The sequence below is a fragment of the Lynx rufus genome, unplaced genomic scaffold, assembly GCF_022079265.1.
Source record: "Lynx rufus isolate CCGP_SWC_20201006 ecotype Redwood Valley unplaced genomic scaffold, mLynRuf1.p SCAF_7, whole genome shotgun sequence".
NCBI classification, from domain to species: domain Eukaryota; kingdom Metazoa; phylum Chordata; class Mammalia; order Carnivora; family Felidae; genus Lynx; species Lynx rufus.
The window spans coordinates 78013389-78036783 of NW_025814889.1; the positions used below are offsets into that span (position 1 = coordinate 78013389).

Below are 23395 nucleotides of genomic sequence, written 5' to 3' on the forward strand. Positions count from 1 at the left end.
TCGACTGAGCTGCCCAGGCACCCCTGAGAATGGCTGTCATTTTTGCATCTCAAAGTTATTGTGAGGTTCAAATGAAAAACGTATGTAAACCATTGTGTTTTCTCCCCCAAGGGTTGCAAAAGGGGTCTGGCATACATGTGCTACTTAAGTGGATGTCTGAATGAACATATGCTTATTACTATGGCTACGTATTTATATTTCAACAGAGACCAGATGAAGAAGCCGTGGTGGATCAGGGTGGGACCAGTACAATTCTTAACATTCACTATGAGAAAGAAGAGTTGGAAGGTAAGAACTGCCCTTCTTTGTGGTGGGGAAAATAAATGAGAGGCAGCCTGGTGTGGGAGGAGAATTTTGCCATCAGGAGATCTGCGTTTGAGCCCGCTGACTCTTTTCTCACTACCTGTCAGACCTTGGGGGAAAATCACTCAATTTCCCTTAGCCTCAATGTCCTCATCTGTTAAATAAAACTAGGGATATTAATACAGAGAACAAACTGGTGGTTGCCAGAGGGGAGGTGGGTGGAGTGGGGATGGATGAAATAGATAAAGGGGACTAAGAAGTACAAACTTCCGGTTATAAAATAAATAAGTCATGGAGATGAAAAGTACGGAGATGTAGTCAATAATATTGTAAGTGACAATTGACAATAAATATTGTAATAATGTTGTTTGGTGACAGATGGTGACTGCACTTACCATGATGAGCACGGAGTAATGCACAGAATCGCTAAATCGTCATGTTGTGCACCTGTATGTTAACTGTATAATTAACTGTATGTTAATTATAATTCCATTTTAAAAGTAGGGATATTAATACCTTACTATTAGGTTCTAATAACATGTGAGACAGCGCTTTGAGCACTGTTAAGTCCGATAGAAATATTAACAAGTGATCTCTTCTTGAGACTGTGAAGGACTCGGGTCAGCTTGTCAATTCCTGGCAATTGCCCACAAATATAAATGTAAACATGTACACAGTTTGTACAAGAAAATAAAATATGGATAGTTTTAAAAATTCAGCTTGGTTATAAAACCCTGTTTTTGTCCCATCTCCAATGTTTCCCATTCTAATGATACCCATTTCTGCCTGCTGTTTTTATCTAAATAAGACAAGAGAAGATATACACCCCTATTCTCTAATTCACAGCACAGAACTGTATTTAAAAAAACCCAAGTGGGGACGCCTGGGTGGCTCAGTCAAGGAAGTGTCCCGTTTGGTTTTGGCTCAGGTCATGATCTCATGGTTTGCGGGTTCGAGCCCTGCACCGGGCTTTGTACTGACAATGCAGAGTCTGCTTGGGATTCTCTCTCTGCCTCTCTCTCTGCCCCTCCCCTCCCCTCTCTCTCTCTGAAAATAAACAGGCATCAAAAAAAAAAAAAGCCCAGTTGAGGGGCGCCTGGGTGGCTCAGGCAGTTAAGCGTAGGGCTCTTGATTTTGGCTCAGGTCACGATCTCACAGTTCATGAGATGGAGCCCCACATCTGACAGCATAGAGCCTGCTTGGGATTCTCTCTCTCCCTCTCTCACTGCCCCTCCCCAGCTCACATGCACGCTGGCTCGAGAACACACACATACTCTCTGTCTCTCTCACTCAAAATAAATAAATAAACTTAAAAAAAAACCCCAACTCAAGTGCAAGGGAAAGGAGAGGGGTTTTTATTGATCTGCTCTGTCTACTTTACCTTATTAAGGCTCTTTTTTTTTCCTGTCCCACCCCTAGATCCCCACATGACCATTGGTAGTGCCCTTCCATTTTTCTTTTTCCCTTAGGACCTGGTTTCCTGATAAGTGGTGATGTTCGGTTTTATTAGAGAAAGGCTTGTGTCCAGTATAGCTTTAATGAGAACCCACATTTGGCTCAAAAACCTTTGTTAAGTCTCTGCAGCGTCCCCTGCAATGTGGAAGACTATGATACAGCAACTTTCTAATGACTGAGACAGCATGTAAAATGTTCTCTCTGTACTGCTTGTTCCCGTGACTTTTTTTTTTTTTTTTTCATCAAAGTTGTGTAATCCTCAGAGAAAACTTGTCCTCTGGATGGGGAGAGTGAGAGCTGTAGAGGCTGACTCAGCCTCTGAGTTTGTTACCATGAGAACTTATGTGGGTGGCTCCTGGGGGTCAGTGGAGGTTGGACATATCAAGGTCAAGTTTTCCAAGTTATTTTTGACCAGATGGAAGAAGAGCCAATGTGGGTTTCAGCGACTGGGAGAAAGTGGAGAAGGGGAGGGTGTGGAGGTGAGAGGCTGACATGTGTTGAATGGCCCTCATGTGTTAGGCATTTGATGAGGCACTTCGTACCCGTTGTCTTTTTCATCTTCACAGCAGCCCCGGTGGGTAGGTATCATCCCTATTTTACAGGTGGAGAAACTGCTCAGGGTCATTTAGCCTCATGGCGGGTGAGACTGGGCTGGAATTCTGCCCTTTCTATTCCAGCACACGGCCTGCGAGGGAGGCCAGCACTCAGCATTAATGCAAGGAAGGACAGTACTCAGCATGAGCCCCCCAGCCTCGACGTCTTGCTCCGTCACATACACATTTTTATATGGTATAAACATCATAGGAAATTTCTCTCGTTGCCTCACCCCTCCCTCAGCCCTGATAATCCTGTTGCCTCTCTACCCTCTCACTGCACCGTGAGAGCACTGTTGTTCTCCGTTCAGCTGTCTGTGCTCACCAGACCTTTGCCCTCAGCAAGGAGGTAACCGTTGATGAACACTCTTGTCTGCCTGGGAGTAGAATAATAAACATGAGCAAATCCTCTTGGATCCTGAGGACCGGGTTCCACTCACAGAGGTCAGCTGAGTAATTGGCAGTGGGAGCATCTTCTCCAGACGACATCATCTATTCCTTATGCACTCACCATTTTGCTCTAAAAGAAAGCTATCTATCACGTCATTTCTAAGGGATAGTGTCTTGGGAAATGGTCCTTTATACATAGAGCTTTTTGAAAACTAGAATCTTATCTTAGCACTTTTTAAAAAATTTTATTTGTTTTTATTTTGAGAGAGAGAGTGTGCATGCATGCGGGGGAGGTGCAGGGAGAGAGAGGGAGAGAGGGGATCCCAGGCAGGCTCCGCAGTGCAGAGCCCGACACGGGGCCTGAACTCACGAACTGTGAGACCATGAGCTGAGCTGAAACCAAGAGTTGGACACTCAGCCGACTGAGCCAGCCAGGTGCCCTGTTAGCACTTTTTAAATCAAACACTGTTGGCAAATGGAGGACAAATGGTGCCCACTTCTCAGGCCTGATGTGGCTCTCGAGCAGCTCGGGAGAGGGAGCTGGGGTCTGCTATAGGCTTGCTCATGCTGTAGGCTCTGCCCTGACTGACTGTGACGGAGGCCCTAGGACTCGGGCTGCACTTGAGTGCTGTCATCTCGAAGGCATGAAATAAAGTCAGTCCCACTTTGATAGAAGACAGAAGTAAATTGTGTTCCACTTCAATGTGTATGCCGTGATACAGGGTTCTGTGGCTGCAGATTAATCTCTGGGTCTTCTTTCCCCTTAATTTTCTACCTTCTGCTCCACATCACATAAATCATTCCCTCGCCCTTTTTCAGAATTACTTCAGAGATTTAGTCTTGGGACGTCGCTACAGACTTTGGAAGTGTGCGTCTTTTGGCGTAAGCTAATTCCATTAGTAGGAGAAGGCACATTAAACCATGACATTGATTCTTTTTATATACAAGAAGAGTCCAAACCAAATATTGGAACGGATTTCCAAAGATAAACTCAATGAAGAGCAGTAGTCGTCCATGATGTGCTCCAGTGGACTGTCCCGCCCCCAGAGGGACACGGAACATTGCTTTAGTTACAGGAATAATGGCTTTTTCCATTTTTCCTGGCGGATCATTATTCCTGATTCAGTATTAGACTTAAGGATCCTAGAACAGGTTTAGTGTCCTCTAATAAGTTTGTAACAGAGGTAGGAGCCTTTTGATCCTATTTATAAATTAAAAAAAAAAAAAAGGCTTGCATCTGCTTCGCATGTTAGATTCCCCCCTGTGGTTATTGACTTTGAGTCATCCTCTAGCCCAGGGGGTGGAACAGTCTTCTGTATGTGCTAATGAGTTCTGCGTGGGCACTGGCTAAACAGTGTGTATGACATGCCCTCTGTGTTGGTAGGCCTGGTCTCCATCCGCAAGGTAGGTCACATCTGTGACTTCTGTCCTGCTCCACACGATGCAGCGCCAGTCCACTGATGGTTACTCTCTGTACGTGTATACGTACTTATTTTGGGCTTGTTGGAGGGGAGGTGGGTTAAGTGGGTGACGGGCATTACTCTTGAAGCCAAGACTACACTGTACGTTAACTAACTTGAAAATAAACAAATAAAAAATAAAAAATAAACACACTAATGTCACACCTTTCCCATAAGTCTTTCAAACGAATACTTGTATTTGCGTACAGATAGCTCCCTTTGCACCTGGGTGGCTTAGTCAGTTGAGCATGTGACTTCGGCTCGGATCATGATCTCGCGGTTCGTGGGTTTGAGCCCCGCATCAGGCTCTGTGCTGACAGCTCAGAGCCTGGAGCCTGCTTCGGATTCTGTGTGTGTGTGTGTGTGTGTGTGTGTGTGTGTGTGTGTGTGTGCCTCTCTCTCTCTCTCTCTCTCTCTCTCTCAAAAATAAATTTAAACCACCATAAAAAAAAAAGTAGCCCCCAAAGAGTAGATTTAGAAGGTGGAGTCTGGGTGAGTTGGTAGGTAGGTAGCGGGAAGAAGACTGTGGATGGGAAAGCAGTTGAATGGCCAGCAAACTGACCATAGGATTCGTTTAGTGAAGTCACCAGACTGCCAGAGTCCAGTTAAATGGACTAGATTTTATTGACTCTGTGTTCATTTCCTAGTGTCCATTTGTTTGTCTTCACCTCTGCTGATCTCACCCAGAAAATCCAAGCCCCTGTTTCAGAGTCCTCAGCCTAGAAACTAAGGCCTGATTTTCTGACAGCCGCTTGGCCCTTCTTAGCTCTGACCCCTGCTGGGGCTTGTTTTCATTTCCGCCTGTCTCTGGCATTTTCAAAAGGTAGGCACTGTGGTTGGTTAATGTTTGTGAGAACTGATCGGACCAAAAAAATTCTTAGAGAAAGAAGAGTCTTCCTTCCCTAAGATTTAAGCTTTACCTTCCTACAGAGGCGCCAAAGGCATCTGAAGGGTGTCTTCCCCGCTATCCTCAGACTTGCCTAGTGGGAATTTTGGATACCAAGCAAAACCATGCATCACTCGCTCAACATTTACTGAGACTCTGCTGGAGTGCCTTTTTGCAGCAACAAGTAAGAAGAGTGGGAACAAGTGAACCATCTTGGCTTCTCCAAAAACGACCTTGCCTGAGCCTTTCCTAGTTTGGACGTAGAACCTGGACTGGACATGAGAAGTCATTTGATCCAACCTCTTTGTTTTACTTTAATAATGACAGCAAATTCGCCGAGAAAATGAGATCTGATAAAACAGGTTCTAACACCTAACCACTGCCCCTCAATTCCTATTTAGAATGTACTTAAAATTACATAATACTAGCAATATACCAACAAAAGCCCCCAGTGGAAGTATTTAGAATGTGCTTAAGGAGAAGTGGGGGTCCTAGCCTGTCCAATAATCCTCTGGGGGAATTACTGGGAAAGGAAGCTAATGGTTGGGATGCCTCTGTTGAAGGACTGAGAGTCACCCCTCGGTGAGGCTTTTCTTCACGCAAGCCAAGCTCGACCTGGACACAGTTTTACAACACGTAGGTCACTATTTTATTTTTTATTCTTGTTAAAAATTTTTTTTTGAAGATTTTATTTTTAAGCACTCTCAACACCCAACATGAGGCTGAAGCTCATGACCCTGCGATTAACAGTTGCACACTCCACTGACGGAGCCAGCCAGACAACCCCCTAGGTCACTATTTTAGGGGCTGGTTGAAGTGGTTCTCTGGGATCTAATTATGCTTTTCACTGCCCATGGGTTCTTCATGATCTGTCCCTGCCTGCCTCTCTGACCTTTTCCTCCTCCTCTTCTTTCCTCTTTCCTCTTGCTCTGGCCCTACTGGCCCTACTTTGGCTTTGGAATTCGCACATTCCCACTGTAGAGCCTATGCACTTGATCTTGCCTTGTCTTGGACTGCTCTTCTCATGGCCTCTCCTCATCACTCAGATGTCGCCTGTGATCATCTTAGCTACAATCTCTCTTCTTCATCCTACCCTCTACCCCAAACCCTTCAGCATGTTTTTACTTGGGATAATTATCAATACTTGAAATAATATGTTGTTTTCATGGTGTCTGTTTCCCCTAACTAGAATCTGTGTCTTGAGGACAGGGACCTTGTACTTTTTGCTGTTGTATCCCCAGCCCTTGGAACAGGACCTGGAACAGTTATGTGACTCCAGCCCAGGTCGGTCTCAGCGGTATACTACGGGGAACTAATTAACATACTATAGTGGAACATTATTAGTTAACAGATGGTATTTTATTGAGATGGCATTCAACTTAGTCATTTTCACATTTTATAGTTTTCACTGACAATGTCAGAGGTTTGCAATCCCACATCTTAGCAGACGACTTCTTCTGGCTCTGTATTTTTATTTCAATAAAGTTATGAGGTGACTACACTATGTTCGGAGATCTGCCTGTCAGAAATGTCCTGAGATGTGCATGAGTCAACACAGGATTGCCCTGAGACAGGATGAGGATGGGAGGTGTGATTCCACTGGATACTGAATATTTTATCCTCCTGCTTCTCAGCATTCAAATAAATCTCTCATCAGCTTTCCCTCCAGTACTGTTCCTTTTTTTCTTGAAGTATAGTTAACATACAGTGTTACATTAGTTTCAGGTACACGATGTAATGATTCAACAGTTCTGTATAGTACTCAGTGCTCATCATGATAGGTGTGCTCCTTAATCTCCATCATCTCCTTCACCTGCACCACCACCTCCCCTTTGGCAAACACTAGTTTGTTCTCTGTATTTAAGAGAGAGTATTTAAGTATTTATGTATTAAGTTCTTAAGTGTATTTAAGTTCTCTGTGTTTGGTCTCTTTCTTCTTTGTTCGTTTGTTCTGTTTCTTAAATTCCGCACAGGAATGAAATCATATGGTGTTTACCTTGCTCTGTCTGATTTACTTCACTTAGCATTATATACCCTTTAGGTCCATCCATGTTGTTGCAAATGGCAAGATTTCATTCTTTTTTATGACTGAGGAATATTCCATCGTTTGTATGTAAATTGGTATAGCCACTGTGGAAAACAGTATGGAGGTTTCTTCCCCCCAAAATTAAAAATAGGATTACCGTATGATCCAGTAATTCCACTACTGGGTATTTACCCAAAGAAAATGCAAACACTAATTCAAAAAGATATATGCACCCCTATGCTTATTATAGCATTATTTACAAGAACTAAGATATGGAAGCAATCCAAGTGTCCATCCAGAGATGAATGGATAGAGAAGATGTATATATAATCCTGTTTCTTTTTATTTTTCTTTATCACTTTGGAATTTGGAAGGCAGGAGAGGTTAAAGAAAAGGAGGGAGACATAGAGAAAGGACTGTTAGAGCTGCACTCAAAGGCATGTTAACTCCACTTGGAAGTGGAGAGCACTCACTGAGGAACCCCTAAAGAAGTTGAGTGCAGTCTTAGGAAACCCCATTGCTATGGAAAGAAGATGAAGAGTTGGTAACTCTTTCCATAAAGTTCCCCTATCCAGGAAGTCTTCCTGGATTAAGCTTTACATTCTCAGGTTGGCTTGGACCTTCTCAATCCTCTCATGCTTTGGTGAGTCTTTCTTCTACCCTAAACACATTCACTTTGGTGACACATTCCTTTTGTGGCTCCTTTCAGATTAGAGGCCCTCTTAGGTTAGATTTTGGACTCCTGAGAAGTTATCTTCCTGAGAGAGGCTCTTAAGAGACATTCCATTTTCTGTACATTTGTGCAGCAATGGCCATCTGTAAAACACTGTGCTTTGTTATGTGAGGGATTCCAAGAGGAAGAAAGTCTGACCTGGGACCTCGAGAAGCCTGCAGATGAATAGTGGGCGGTATTAGTTCTAGTTCAAGGCATAAAATAAGTGCATGAGAGAATGTTAGCCAAGGGCTCTGGGCATTTAGAAGGAGGAGACAGCACATCTGATTGGGGAGATCAGGAATAATAGCAGGAAGGAAGGAAGGTGCGTTTGCTGTGAATCTTGTGCAGGTGAGCCAAGTCCGTGTCTGGAAGGCATTGGCACATTTGTGGAATAGCAGGTTGGTTCAGGTAAAGAACGTGAGATGGTGGCAGGTGTAAGCATCTGAGGCTATGGAGAGGAGACAGGGTGTCTGGGGTGGATGCAGAAGGGGTACATCTCTAGACCTGCACCCCCCACCTTCAGAATGTTTAAATGAGGTGACCGTGTGTGGGATTTCCACTTGAGTCTCTCTTGAGCTGATCACTCAGTTCTTTTAGAAGCCCCTTCCCTTTCTTTTCCTAGTGAATGCACGATTTGTCCTAGTAAAGAAACGACTAGAAAGGAGACTGGGGCCTGAGGGTCCTGGCTGCACAGAAGTGAGCTGTGATCAGAGCAGTGCTTCAGGAAGACTCATTTGTAGGAATGAATCGATATGGGAGGAGGAAGGAGACTCCTGCTGTTGTCAAAGTGGGAGGAGAGAAAGTCTTGACATCCCTAATCTGGAGGATGTAACACTGAGGGGCATGGGCAATAGCTCTGAGGTTTCAGGCCTGGAAAGTGGAGAGAATGGTGATGCCATGAACAGAAACATAGAAGAAATGGGTATGAGCCTGACTTGAAGTGGAGGATCGTGGGTTTGCTTTGGGATGTATTGAATTGCCATAGATAAAGATTTGGGTGTTGTTTGAAGAAGTAAACTTTCAAATCGTGAGAGTAGATGCCAATAGAAAAAGGGAAGGGCCCAAGACCAAAACCTAGGGATTTTTCCTTTGGGGGATTGTGGAAGGGATGGAGAAGCATAGTCAGAGGAGTGCAAATGAGCAAGGGAGGGCAGGGGTACAGGAGCTAAGGGACCCTGGACCATCCATGAGAGGAAGTAGTCTAGGGATATGGATACCGGGATAGCCTGGCACATGGTGGGCTCTCAAGAAAGGCTTTTGAGAGAGACATAAGATGATAGAGATTTGGTGATTAAGTGGTCCCTAATGAGGACACTTTCAGTGGAAAGTAGCCACATGTAGATGCTATGGAACAAGGAGATGGTGAGGAAAGGGAGCTAGGTGGGTAGACTGTTCCCAAAAGTGGTTTGATGGAGAAGGGGAGAGGACAGGTAGAAGCTTAGAGGGTAGCACCATATTGGGACAGTTTCTTTTTAAGATAGGAGAGACTTGGGGTACCTGGCTGGCTCAGTTGGTAGAGCATGCAACTCTTGTTCTGAGGGTCATGAGGTCGAGTCCCACGTCGGGCCTAGAGTTTACTTAAAAAAAAAAAAAAGAGAGAGACTTGTAATCAAGAGAAAGCTGTGGAAGGGGTGGATAGAAAGGAGAGACTGGGGATAGCTGATGGAGTAGGACTCCAGATGCATGGGAGGCCACGCTCATTAGCCTGGCAAAGAGGAGAAGCTGGGGGAGAAAGCAAGCCAGGCTGAGATGGACAGAGGTCACATGAGACAGCCTAAGTCTTCTTAGTAACATATGAAGTGAGGTCACCTGCTCAGAGGGAGGAAGTGTCAACCAGGCTTGTGGATTTGAGCACAGTGACTGAAGATTGGAATGCTTCTGTAATGGAAGAAGCAGGGGATCAGTCCAGGATCTAGAGTGCTAGTGGCAGTAACTGGGCAGCACTGGGGGGGAAGACTAAGGCTCTGCGTGTCGGGGGTGGTAGCATCCCAGAAGCTACTGATTTTGCGCTTCAGGCCTGGCAGGAAAGCAGGGAAAGCCAGTGGAGGTGAGAGAGGCCTAGAAGTCACGAGCACAATAAAATATTGCCTATAGAAGGAACAAATGAGTAGAAAAGGAGGACCTATGCAGGTATGCTGCGGGATCACTTGTTTTCTCATGTTCTTCTCTTCTTGTACAATATTTACTCTCTCTCCCTACAACCGCAGACTCGTGCTTCTTATGGTTTGTAACTAGTCTCTCACTTCTATTTGAGCTTGTTTATTCTACAACGAAGGAGAAAAAAGTAATGGAAACTGGTTCTAGAATGTATTGGCATCGTGTTAAGCATTGTACATACATGATCTTATTTACTGCTCATAAAAACCCTCTGAGTTTAAATAATAAGCTTTTAGTATTATTTTTTTAAAAACAGAGAGAGATTAAATAACTTGTTCCAGGTTACATGGTTAGTGAATGGTGTCGTCGAGTGTAGGACCCAGGCAGGTTAACTTGGGCATTTAACCACTTTTCTAAACTACCTCCCTTCCAAGACTTGCTGCGGTTGTCAGAGTGACTGTATTGCTTTTTTCCAATTGCTCAAATTGTCATAACAACGACTAGCATCTGTGTTGACCTTTATGGTTTGCAAATCAGGTTCATGCACGTTACTTCCTTTGATCTTAACACTCCTGTGAGGCTTGCAGCCACTGTAGGGTGAAGGAGTCCGTCAACTCCAAGGTCTCTATACATTTTTAGTCCTGGAAGTCTTTGAAGTTTTGCCACTAGAGTTGTGACCAGGCCAGAGAACTATGATTTTCTTTCTCTCTTAAATACGCTCAATTCCTTTTACTAATAGCATTCTCTGGGGTGCCTGGCTGGCTCAGTCAGAGGAGCGTGAGACTCTTGATCTTGGCATTGTGAGTTTGAGCCCCGTGTTGGGTATAGAGATTACCAAAAATAAATAAATAAAAACCTAAAAAAAAAAAAAGAAAAAGGCATTCTTTGCACAGACCTTCTGCTTTGTTCTAGGTCATAGAACTCTGTATGTGGGGGTTCGGATGCCTCTGGGCCGGCAGAGCCATCGTCATCACCGAACCCATGGCCAGAAGCACCGGAGACGGGGGCGGGGCAAAGGAGCCAGCCAGGGGGAGGAAGGCCCAGAGGCCCTGGCCCACGGTAACACTCTCGGGACAGAGGGTGGGTGTCCATGGCTGGGACCTCGGTGAGGCTGAGGGAATGTGTGATGGACGTCAAGTAGGTGGTCTTGCTTCTCTAATCCTTTTGTAGAGTTTTCAGAGCTTGCTTCCAAGAAGAAATGCCTCTAAGAATCAAAAATACCTTCCTGAAAAATTCATATAGTTCAGGTCCCCCCAAATCAATGACTATATAGATGAAATCATTTGCCGGAAAATTATCCATGCTTTTTGATCAAAGTAATCAGATTTCCAGTTTGTTGTGGGTTTTCTTCAAGTGGTCTTAGCTCATAATTTTTCCCTCCCTTCAACTGCTTGCATAGAATAGCATTTTGGGGGTGGGGGGTGGTAGGTGGTAAAGAAATGTTTTTGATCTACATTCAGGATTGTCTTCTCTATGTTCCTGAAGTTATAAGGCCCCCAGATGTGCTAAGTATAGCAGAATGCTATTTCTGTTCTAAGTTGAGGCTGGGAGCAGACCTTTCTCTGTGGTTGATTTTCCAGACACACCATCTCAGCGTGTTCAGTTCATTCTGGGCACTGAGGAAGATGAAGAGCATGTACCTCACGAGCTGTTCACAGAGCTGGATGAGATCTGTATGAAAGAGGGAGAAGATGCTGAATGGAAGGAGACAGCCAGGTAAGGCCCTAAAATAACCTGGGTCAAGATTTGCTTGGGTAGACCAACTTGGACCTTTCAGCAAGTGACAGGTCTGCTTTTCGTTTATTTCTTCATGGGAGAAGTAATGACTGACATGGGGATTAATGTTCCAGAGTCTTCTACGCGAAGTCTTGATGTCGGCCTCTTTGTGATGTCTCTGGTGACGTCTGTACCAATTGACCTTGAGCCTGGGATTGGTGGCAGAAACAACAGAACCTTTAGGGAGTCCTCTAACTTATTTAGGGCCCGGAGTTGTTCCTGGGCTATCTTGATACTATACGTCTGGCTTAGAAGATGCTTCATGGGACCGCCTTGGTTTGGACCCAGCCCAGAAAATATAGCATAGGTGAAGACTTTTCTGCAGGTGAACCATAGAATTTTAATTCGTTTGGGTTTTAATTTACTGGGCATTTCAGAATTTTTGAGACAGCCCAACCTCACGGAGACCCCTGGGGTTATAGCTAACCTGACAGTAGGCTTCTGGGGGTAGCCGCAGAGTGACCAGGCTTGCTTGAGGCTCAAACCCCAAAAGAGCCCTCCGATTAACCAGGGCCATGTCTGGGGCTCCTCTGTAATTGACCAGTGAGCCTCACGGACAATACAAAGCCAGCATGCCTGAGCCTCAGGGAAGAAGGCAAATTGGGTAACTAGCAAAGTGTGGCTCTAGCTCTTATTGGAACAGCTCTTCCTGGAACCTTGCTATATCCTTGGACGTTTGCCATGGCTGGAGAGGATTAGACAAGCCAATCAACCTGATACCAAGTGAAAAGGCAATTCGTCTTGTTATTCTGTCTTTGCCAACTTCTAAAGGTCACACAGAGCTTTTTAAAAAGAAAAATATGATCATTTTATTAATATACCAAAATGATACCGATGAGATCTATCTTTTTTTTTTTTTAATGTTTATTTTTGAGAGACAGAGAGAGACAGACCACAAGCAGGGGAGGGGCAGAGAGAGAGAGGGAGACACAGAATCCCAAGCAGGCTCCAGGCCCTGAGCTGTCAGCACAGAGCTCAATGCGGGGTCTCAAACCCACGAACCACAAGATCATGACCTGAGCTGAAGTCGGATGCTTAACCGACCGAACCACCCAGGCGCCCTGAGATCTATCTGTCACACAAGTAATATGTGCTCATTATACAAAATTGGAAAATAAAGATAGCAAAAAGCAGAAGATGAAAATTATGTATAATTTTACTACCCCAGGTATAATGAGGGATACAGCATTTGGTGTCTTATACATGTGTGTTTGTATTTTTAAATCTTTCTTTAAATAGAAATGGGATCAAACTGTACTCAATTTTGCACTGTTTTATAACCTGCTTTTTTTTCACTTACCAATGTACCCTGAACATATAGATTAAATTACAACGTTCAGTATGATTATTCAGATGTCTTTCTTTGTGGCTTACATTAAAAATTCTCTCGTAAGGGGCGCCCGGGTGGCTCAGTTAGTTAAGCGTCTGACTCTTGATTTCGGCTCAGGTCATGATCTTACGGTTCGAGAGTTTGAGCCCCGCATCGGGCTCCACGCTGACGGCTCAGAGCTTGGAGCCTGATTAGGATTCTGTCTCCCTCTCTCTCTTCCCCTCCCCTGCTTGCTCTCTGTCTGTGCCTCTCTCAAAACAAACAAATAAACATTAAAAAAAATTAAAAGAAAATTCTCTTGTGAAAATCCTTCATTTTCTACCTCTGGCGTCTAGTTGTTTGTCACGCTTTCAGGTGGCTGAAGTTTGAAGAAGATGTCGAGGATGGGGGAGAGCGCTGGAGCAAGCCTTATGTGGCGACCCTTTCACTGCATAGTCTCTTTGAGCTAAGGAGCTGCCTTATAAATGGAACAGTCCTTCTGGATATGCGTGCAAATAGCATAGAAGAAATTTCAGGTAAGCGTAGGTGAGAGAAAACAGAGGAATGTTTGTTTAAATTAAGAAGTATGGTGTGGAGGGGCGTCCGGGTGGCTCAGTCGGCTAAGTGTCCGACTTCAGCTCAGGTCATGATCTCGGGGTCCGTGAGTTCAAGCCCCGTGTCGGGCTCTGTGCTGACAGCTCAGAGCCTGGAGCCTACTTGGGATTCTGTGTCTCCCTCTCTCTCTGCCCCTCCCCTGCTCACCCCCTCTCTCTCTTTCTCTCTTAAAAAAATGAATAATCATTAAAAAAAAGAAGTGTGGAGGAAAGAATAAAGTAGCTTTGTGTCATTACACCAGTCACTGAACCTTCTCGACCTCAATGTCTTCAGCTGTGGGATGGGTTTTTAATTTAATTTTGTTTTTTTAAAAATTTTTTTTTAACGTTTATTTATTTTTGAGACAGAGAGAGACAGAGCATGAACGGGGGAGGGGCAGAGAGAGAGGGAGACACAGAATCTGAAACAGGCTCCAGGCTCTGAGTGGTCAGCACAGAGCCCGACGCGGGGCTCGAACTCGCGGACCGCGAGATCGTGACCTGAGCCGAAGTCGGACGCTTAACCGACTGAGCCACCCAGGCGCCCCAAATTTTGTTATTTTTTAAGCTTATTTATTTTGAGAGAGAGAGAGTGGGGGGGGGGAGGAAAAGAGAGAGAGAGAGAGAGAACAGCAGGCTCTGTGTTGTCAGCGTGGAGCTCAATGCGGAGCTTGATCCCATGACCCTGGGATCCTGACTTACGCTGAAATCAAGAGTTGGACGCTCAACCGACTGAGCCACCCAGGCGCCCTGTGGGATGGGTTTTAAACTAAGAAACCACTCTACCTATTTCACAGCCTATTTCAAATGACAGGGTGTTCGGTCCTCCATTTGCCTATTCATTTAGCACACATTTATTTTGTATCTATTTACACTTGGTAATATGCTAGGCACAGGGAAATAAGATATAGTTCCTACTCTCAAGGAACTCACCTTCTAACGGGGGAAATAACCGTGGAACAATTTAAGTAAGTGCAACAACAGAGATATGTCTTGGTAATAATTAGAGGAAAGGGCAACTGGGAGTTGTGCAGAGAAAAAGGTGTTAAGGAAAGATTTGTAAACATGGCAGCTGGGGAAGACATGTAAGAAACTGAGCCACAGTACCCCCATTTTTTCAGCAAGATGTAATGGGAGATGTCTGATGGGGTTTCCTGATGTTGAGTGTTGTTATCATGTTTTAGGAATGGCGTTTGGGAAACACGTGGGTGCATGTGAAGGTTTTTTCCCTCAGCTTGGCTCTGTTTGGCTAGACAGTGAAATAAAGATTTCTTTAAGCTTTTCTGCAAGTGTCCAAGAGATTCTGCCTCTCTGGGATCACTTGGGGAAACAGGGGAGGGGTCAGCACTGATGAGACCCTGTGTCCCCTCTGAAGGCTCTAGGGGAAAGTTATTCCTTGCTTCTTCCAGCTTCTAGTGGCTCAAGGTGTTCCTTCTCAGGAATGCGTAACTCCAGTCTGCCTCTGTCTTCGCATGGACTTCTCATTTGTGTCTCTCTTGTGAGAATATTTGTCAATATTCTCCACGATGATCTTGAGATCCTTAACTTAGTTACATGCGCAAAGACCCTTTTTACAAATAAGATCACAGTCACAGGTTCTGGGGGATTCGTACATAGAAATCTCGAGGGGGCCACCATTCAGCTCGTTACAAAAGCTAAGAAGGGAGAGAGTTTCAACTCCTCAGTGTCAAATGCTGCAGAGAGGCCACGTAAACATCCACTGAATTTAGCAACTGGAAGGCCATTGATTTTATCAAAAGCAATTTCATTGAGAGAGCCAAATTGCAGGGGACTGAGAAATTTTTGAGAACTTTATTTTGTGATTTTAATTTTATTTTTTTAAGATTTTAAAATTTATTTTTATTATTTTTTACGTTTATTTATTTTTGAGAGAGAGAGAGAAAATGTGCACGTGCATGTGCTCCCAAGCATGTGGGGGAGGAGTAGAGAGAGCGGGGGTGGGCAGAGGATCCCAAGTAAGCTCTGTTCTGCCAGAGCAGAGCCTGACGGGGGACTCCAGCTCACGAACCGTGAGATCATGACCTGAGCTGAAGTTGGACGCTAACAACCTTAGCCACCCAGGTGCCCCTCTTTTGAAAACTGTAAATGATAGGAGAGAGAGAGAGAGAGAGAGAGTGAGACAGACAGAGTGCCAGAGTTAAAGGAGGGTCTGGGTTGGACATTCTTCTTTTACATTTTTTTTCAAGATGAAGGATCTTGGGACACCTGGCTGGCTCAGTCAGTGGGGCGTGTGAACTCTTGAATTCGGGGTTGTGGGTTCAAGTCCCACGTCGGGTGTAGAGATTACTTAAAAATAAAATCTTAAAAAAAAAAAAGATGAAAGATCCTGAAGCATGTTTATAATATGGGAGCAATAAACCCATCAATATAAAGGTTAAATATAGAGAAACCATGGATCTTCAGCTTGAATATTCAAAATAGATTTTCTTCTAGACTTGGATAGTCATGGATGGAGTTGGGGTTGAGAATAGGTTGAAGTTTTGGGGAGGCTTGGGGATAGGGATGTAGGACTGAAGTATAATTGCTATAGTTCTTTACATTGGGTACCTGATGTATTCATATTGGTGATAAGGATAGATAAACTGTATCAAGTATTTACTGATACAGCACTTTGTATTTATTATCTCATTAATTTTCTGTAACAACTTTTGAAGATGGTTAATAATATTAGCGCCATATTACAGATGAGGAAACTGAGGTACGGAAAGGTTATGTAACTTGCCCAAGATCACACAGAAAGTGATAGAAGTGGGACAGAATGTGGGCCTCTAGAACTCATACTCATTATTGGGATTTTTTAACCTCCCTCAACTGTGTTGGTCTGACAGGTTAAAGGTTGATGGTAATTGCCTGGGGCACTTAGTTAACTGAATCATACACGGTCGGTTCCACCTTCAAATTGTCATTCGGAGCGTTCTACAGTTGTCGTTCCTCTTGACGAGTATAGCGATGTTGAAATGTTGGAGGAAGGGAATATAGAGGAACTTTGGCAGATAACAGAACAAAGTGGGTAACGGTGTGGGCTTTTGAGTCAGATAGTCTTGGGATTGAATCTCAGCTCTGCGACTTACTAGATGTGAGATCTTGGGAAATTTTGTAACGTTTGGGCCTCAGTTTTCTGGATCTGTACAAATTGTTACAATACCACCTCCTTCTCAGAGGTTTCATTAGGATTTGATTGGATAATCTGTGTAAAGTTCATAGTATAGTTCTGGCACCTATTAAATGCTTGGTTGTTTCTAATAATAATGATCTGTTATCTGCATAAAGTATAACTTGTCACAGCTGCTGTCGTCAAATAGATCTTTCAGGCCCTGAGGTATGATTGTACCTTGTACCTTAATGACCCTCGTGGAACTGTTTCTCCCACTCCTCGCCCCTCGCCCCTCATACCACCCAACGCGGGCCTCTTTGAGTTCACTGACTGTCAGTTTGAGTGCTCATGTTAGCACCTGCTTTCCAGACCTGATCCTGGACCAGCAAGAACTGTTCAGTGACCTGAATGACAGCATGAGGGTTAAAGTACGGGAAGCCCTTCTCAAGAAGCATCATCATCAGAATGAAAAAAAGAGAAATAACCTCATTCCCATTGTTCGCTCCTTCGCTGAGGTTGGCAAGAAGCAGTCAGATCCACATTCGATGGACAAAAATGGTAAGATTATTAGGAGTGACTGTTCTTTTATTAATAAGACACTTAGGAACTAGTTGAAGATGCTAAGTTACCAGAGGGTACAGGCTATATTTGTCTAATATGTTTCCATGCTCACTTACACACAATATGGTTTGGTTACTGGCAAGATGGGGGGCTGGGACTGATGACCATCTATCTCTGTGGCACTAGGGATGTTGCCTCAGATTGATCTTAGATTAGGGACACAAAATACAGTAGTATAGGTTCTTGAGTCAGACTTCGAGGCTTGAGATTCAGGCTCCACTATTTGCAAAGTGTGTGACCTCGGGCAGCCTCCTAAACCTCTTAAAGTCTCACTTTCTCCTCTGTGAAATAAGGATGATAATAGCATCTGCCCCATCAGTTTAATGTGAGGTTTCGATACGTGATTCTACGTAAATCCCTTAATCAGGTACGTGACGGGTTGTAGACATTCCATGAATCTCAGCCGCTGTTTGGTTTCCTTCTCGGTGGCCAGGCAGGGTCTAATCTCTATGTCTCCCTGTCCCCACATTTACTGAATCACAACGTGCAGGGGATATGCCTGGGAATCTACGTATTTGAAACGTTATCCAAAGGAGTCTCTGATATGCACTCCTGGTTAAGAATTCCTGCCTTAATAGAGGAAGAAAAGAGGACCACAAACATGTTTAGGAAGAAGGTGCGGAAGTAGTAAGACTTCTGCCCTCCCTTTACTAGTCCGTAAGGAGACATGTATGTGTGGGTCTTATCTGCACAGTCTTCTTAGCTCTTCTCTATGGGCCTTGCAGGACAGAGAGCCATAGCCAAGGGTGACGGATGGGGTGTGTCAAAGGGGGGAAAGGGCAGAGGCTCAGAGGATTCTGTCTTCTCTGAATAGGTCAAACTGTGTCTCCTCAGTCTGTTCCAACTACGAGTCTTGAAGTAAAAAATGGCGTGAATTGTGAACACAGTCCCGTGGATTTAAGCAAGGTGAGCAGAGACACGGGAGCTTGGCTTGTAGGCCTAAGAGTATTCCTAGTGGAACCGAGAGTCCAATCGCTGGAAGCCGGGTAAGCTTTGGTAGCTCAACACCTTTTGTCTAAGACCAGAACCCTTTCTGCAGAGAAGGAGGCCCCTCTGCCTGGGTCTTCTCCCTTGCACTCCAGCCTGCATGGGGCGGACTCAAGTTTATTCCACCAGGTTCGATGCTAGAACTGAGAGGAGCCCCCGATAAGCCTCCCTGACACAGACCTCCCGATTCTTCCAAAGTTGTTTTTGGTGCTTACTCTTCAGCAGCCCCTTCTCACCTCCCAGGGTTTTGCGGAAACAATATTTTTGCTCTTGTCTCCTAAAACTATTTTGCGGTCGAGGCTCTTCTTGGGGACTGTGACTTGGGCATCCTAAGATTTCTGCGGTAGCAGTGCCTCGCTGCAGCTTCTGGCTCAAGCCTCGATCTCCCTGCCTCCAGCCTCTCATTGCCCTGGTCTGTCCTCGACACTAGCTAGAACACAGATGGGGTCGCGTCACTTCTCTGCTGGGAAGGCTCCCTGTTTTATTTAGAAAAGCTGAAACCTCTGACAAAGCAGTCAAGTGTTTTAAAAGGGAAAAAATTTGACCGAGAGCTTCAAAAACAGTCGGTGAGAAAGCGTGGTGTAATGAAATTCAAATCAGAGGACCTGGATTTAAATTCTCTCTCTTAAAGGCTCCACTGGGCAAGTCAACTTCACCTCTCTGGGTTTCAGTCATTTCATTTTTTTTGTAAATAAAAAATGAGGCTAATAAGACCTATTTTATCCACTTTACAGAGGTATTGCAAGGGTCAAATGAAAGAGTGTGAGCAAACATTTGTTAAATCATGAGACGACAGGTGAATGTAAGGTAAGGGAGGTGGTTGATGTGTGAGGTGACAGCTCCTAGGTTGTCAGAGGGTTCTTTTGGACTTTCAGGTGGATCTTCATTTCATGAAAAAAATTCCCACTGGGGCGGAGGCCTCAAATGTCCTGGTTGGTGAGGTGGATTCTCTGGACCGCCCCATCGTTGCCTTTGTGAGGCTCTCTCCAGCCGTTCTTCTCTCGGGTCTGACAGAAGTGCCCATCCCAACAAGGTAAAGACAAGGGCAGTGAAACTCAGCGCATTCTGTCTAAAGCACAGATTTGTGTGAGCTCTGGTAGAAGAAACCAGCTAGTGCCAAAATTTGGGATTAACTGGGGAATGCTGTTTAAAATTCAGCAGCGATCTCACTGGGGGTATGTTGGATTAACCTCCACGCAGAAGAATTCTAAGACTTTTAAGGCTATGACTTTTAAGTAACTATAGCCTTGGGAGTGGAGAACTGAAGAGCATCCCAAGGGCGTATCACAGGCTAATCACTTGTTCTGGTGGGAAGCCTGAGTCTTACCCTCTCAGTTCCACAGAGCCGTGTCTCAGGGAAATATGTCTGAGCAAAAGTACTGATGTCTCTTTCCACGGTTCTGGCAGGATTTGTATGGTTTGCAAATATGTCCACATTTGTTCAAAAGGCTATTCGTGCACTCTGAAGGTGGTGATTCAGGTGATTCGGAGCCCCATTAATTACAGAGTATTCAGATGTCCAGAACACAATTTCGACTCCTCTACAGGGCTTGATCATGTCAACTTCCTCTCCCCATCATTTGCTTATTAGAGCAATGAATGAGATTCAGAAAACCTTGAATTTGCACAACAATGGCATGTTTTAAAAAAAGAATTAAAAAAAAAGAATTTTTTTTTTCCTATAGCAAGGAATTGTGTCTATGGAAACCCTAACAATTATAACCGCATTATTGAATGGAGTCATACAAATACGTCCAATGCTCAGAGTGGAGCTGTTAGGTCAAGGCCACTTATATTGCTCCATCATTAGTCTGTCTCCTTTTATTGAAGTTACCACAGTGATTTCTGGTTGATAGGAGAGAGAAATGTTTCGCTGTTTGGAGAGGAATAAGATGCCACTTCTTTATGTCTTCTTATATAGTTTATAATTTCATCCTCTGTGTGTGTTGCCAGATTTTTGTTTATCCTATTGGGTCCAGTAGGGAAAGGTCAGCAGTACCATGAGATTGGCAGATCCATGGCCACCATCATGACAGATGAGGTATGCACCATTCTGCTTTTCGTTCATGCTGTAAATATGTATTGAGTATTTACTCTGTGCTAGACCCTGAGTTATCTGTTGGGGATAAAATAACCACCCTTGCAGTGTCTTCTGGGAAGCAGGTCAGGTCACTTCTCTGAATGCTTTTTGTGGGAAGACCAAACCTTCTGGGGTTATTTCTTCCTATATCATCTCTCCCAAGGATGCAGAAAAATCTTTTTCTGGGAAAATTATCATTGGCTCTTAGGATGCCTAGAGAGAAAGGTGTTAAGGCTGACAACCTTCTAGAGAGGATGGCTAATTGCATACATAAAAGCTATTTACATAAAGAACCCTCACTCTTATTCCACGTGAGGGTCAGGGGTATGAGCTTGGGTACTGAGATGTGAACGTCCCAAACAACCAGACATTGTGGCTGCCATGATGCTGAATCCCCACTACATGCCCTAGCGAGGACTGTACTGCTCCTGTAAGCTGCAGGGTAGGGTTTGTAAGGCCTATGTGTTAGCAGGCAGAGGGAGATGGGGGTTGTGTTTTGTCATCTGTCTTTGATTGGGAAGCTTATTTCGTGGGGGACCTTCATTAGGAATTTCATCCACTTTTTCCAACCATTATGATAGGAAAATTTTCCCATGTATCTTGCCTTTTGTCCCACTCTTTGGGGGGATAACAATTATACAACTTTAGAGTCTCATCTTTTCTTGTACTAGCATACAGATATCTAGTTCTTTTTTGACCCATCTCATCTTTAGTTTCATTTTTTTATGCTTTTATCCTTGCACTTTTTTAAATGCTGAAGTTTTCCACATTGTCATGTCATTCCCCATGACAGAGATAAAAATCATGAGGTTGTATCTGTCCTTTACCACATTCATTGGTGATTGTTGTTGTTGTTTTTAAGTTTATTTATTTATTTTGAGAGCAAGAGCATGAGTTGGGGAGGGGGAGAGGAGTGGGAAAGAGGGAATCCCATGCAGGCTCTGTGCTGTTAGCGTGGAGGCTGATGCAAGGGCTCGAACTCATGAACCGTGAGATCATGACCTGAGCCAGAATCAAGAGTTGGACGCTCAACTGCACAACCAACTGAGCCACCAGGTGCCCTTCATTGGGGATTGTTTTAAGTAAAGTTATTTTCAACTTTCCTAAGGGTTTTTTCTTCTCTGTAGATTTTTCATGATGTGGCGTATAAGGCAAAAGAGCGAGACGATCTCCTGGCGGGGATTGACGAGTTCCTAGACCAGGTTACAGTGCTCCCTCCAGGGGAGTGGGACCCCTCCATTAGAATCGAGCCACCCAAAAATGTCCCTTCCCAGGTAATGTATGCACATTAGCCAATGGTGGCTTAAGTGTCACTTACTGAGTACCCACCATGGACAAAGCAAAGACCATGTGGGTATATACTAAATAACTCAAGCTATAGCCCTGTTTTCGGCACCTAGAATGAACAGAGCAGTTATAAAAAATGAGTACACAGTAACATAGATTGGCTCAGGTGTGATGCGATCAGTCAGGATTACTCTAGGATAATTTTAAAGCCAGCTTTTGGAGGTTTGATGTGGGATGGGATAGGAGAGGAAAGCACATTTCTTGGGAGTATATTGTGAATGAAGCCATGCGACGAAAAGAGCAAGTTGTATAGAGAGAACAGGTGGAATCCCACATACTTTGGGACAGATCAAAGGTGGCCAAGGAGCCCTTGTACACGAGACACCAGGCCTGGTGCTTTACAGATGCTAACTCAGCCCTCCCGGCAACATCCCCACGCAGGTGTTTTTATCCTTAATATTACAAATAAATAAAACTATCTTCAATGAAACTATCTTCAGAGTTTTAAGGTGAAGTGAGATTATACAGAGGCAGATTTGAAACTGGAACTTAGGTCCCACCTGATGTCCAGGCCTCCATATTTCTGTCTCTGAGCAACGCAGGGTTAGGAGTTAGGCACTAGTAGAGAGGGCGAGAAATTATATGTTGTTAATGTTTTTCAGGAAAGTCAATAAACTGCCCCAAATCAGTAAATGCATTTGAAAACTACAAACACATGGGTATTTGGGGGCTGTTTTTGGATGATCTCATTATCACTCCCCGCTGTTAACAGGAAGGACAGGATAGATGGCTGACTTTACTTATTTTGTGTTCCTCTGTTGAAAGGAGAAGCGGAAAATGCCTGGAGTTCCAAATGGAAATGTTTGCCACATAGAACCGGAACCACATGGGGGCCACAGCGGGCCAGAACTTCAGCGCACCGGGCGGTAAGTTCTGAGACGTCTCACAGCTCATGCTGCTTACTGGGCTGAAGTTGTGTAAAGGAATGAGTCATAGTCTTCACTTTCAGCCTTCTTCTCTCTAGTATTTTGGCTGGGAATGACTTTTCAAATGGAACCACTGACTGTAATAAGTATTGTGAATTTATCAGATCTTGTATTCATTCATTCAAGTTTCTCAAACCACTGACCACAGTCTGTCTCACCTCCAGTCCTTTCCACACGTTATTCCTTCTGATTTGAACACTCGTCCCCTCCCTCATCTCCTGGCTAACTGCTACTTACCTTTTTGTCTCAGCTTAGGGGTCACTTCCTTTGGGAAGCCTTCTAAGACTCTCTCTAGATGAGGTTAGGTATTCCTACTGTGTGGTGTCACAACTTTGAGCTTTGTCCCTCACCTGTCTGCCACCTTCCTCCTACCCCTTGGTTTACAGCCCTTCCCATACTTTATTATTATTGCTTCATTTGTTGTCTTCCTGCTAGAATGTTTGCTCCGTAAGGGCAGGGTGCCCATTATAATCCTAGCACCCAGCACGGTGTCCTGCACAGAGTGGGCACTGAGTATCTGATGAATGAATGAATGAATACTTTTAGAGTGATCCCTGTTCTGTAGCATGAGTAGACTAAATATAGATAAATATTTAGTGGTTATTTATTTATTTATTTATTTATTTATTTTTAATGTTTATTTTTGAGAGAGAGAGGCAGAGAGAGAGAGAGAGAGAGAGAAAGAGAGCATGAGTGGGGAAGAGTAGAGAGAGAGG

General features: G+C 44.2%; 1 protein-coding gene across 1 annotated transcript in view; it reads left to right on the forward strand.

The window, feature by feature from the left end:
* The first annotated feature begins 212 nt into the window (after window positions 1–212).
* SLC4A8 (solute carrier family 4 member 8) overlaps window positions 213–23395 on the forward strand; it is a 60322-nt gene continuing 37139 nt past the window's right edge. The window contains exons 1-10 of the mRNA XM_047066356.1: window positions 213–288; window positions 10838–10984; window positions 11506–11641; window positions 13386–13546; window positions 17088–17276; window positions 18154–18245; window positions 19202–19359; window positions 20280–20367; window positions 21534–21680; window positions 22519–22619. Of these exons, the coding sequence (XP_046922312.1) occupies window positions 10867–10984; window positions 11506–11641; window positions 13386–13546; window positions 17088–17276; window positions 18154–18245; window positions 19202–19359; window positions 20280–20367; window positions 21534–21680; window positions 22519–22619 (1190 nt within the window). The 5' untranslated portion in view covers window positions 213–288; window positions 10838–10866. The remainder of the gene's footprint in view (window positions 289–10837; window positions 10985–11505; window positions 11642–13385; window positions 13547–17087; window positions 17277–18153; window positions 18246–19201; window positions 19360–20279; window positions 20368–21533; window positions 21681–22518; window positions 22620–23395) is intronic.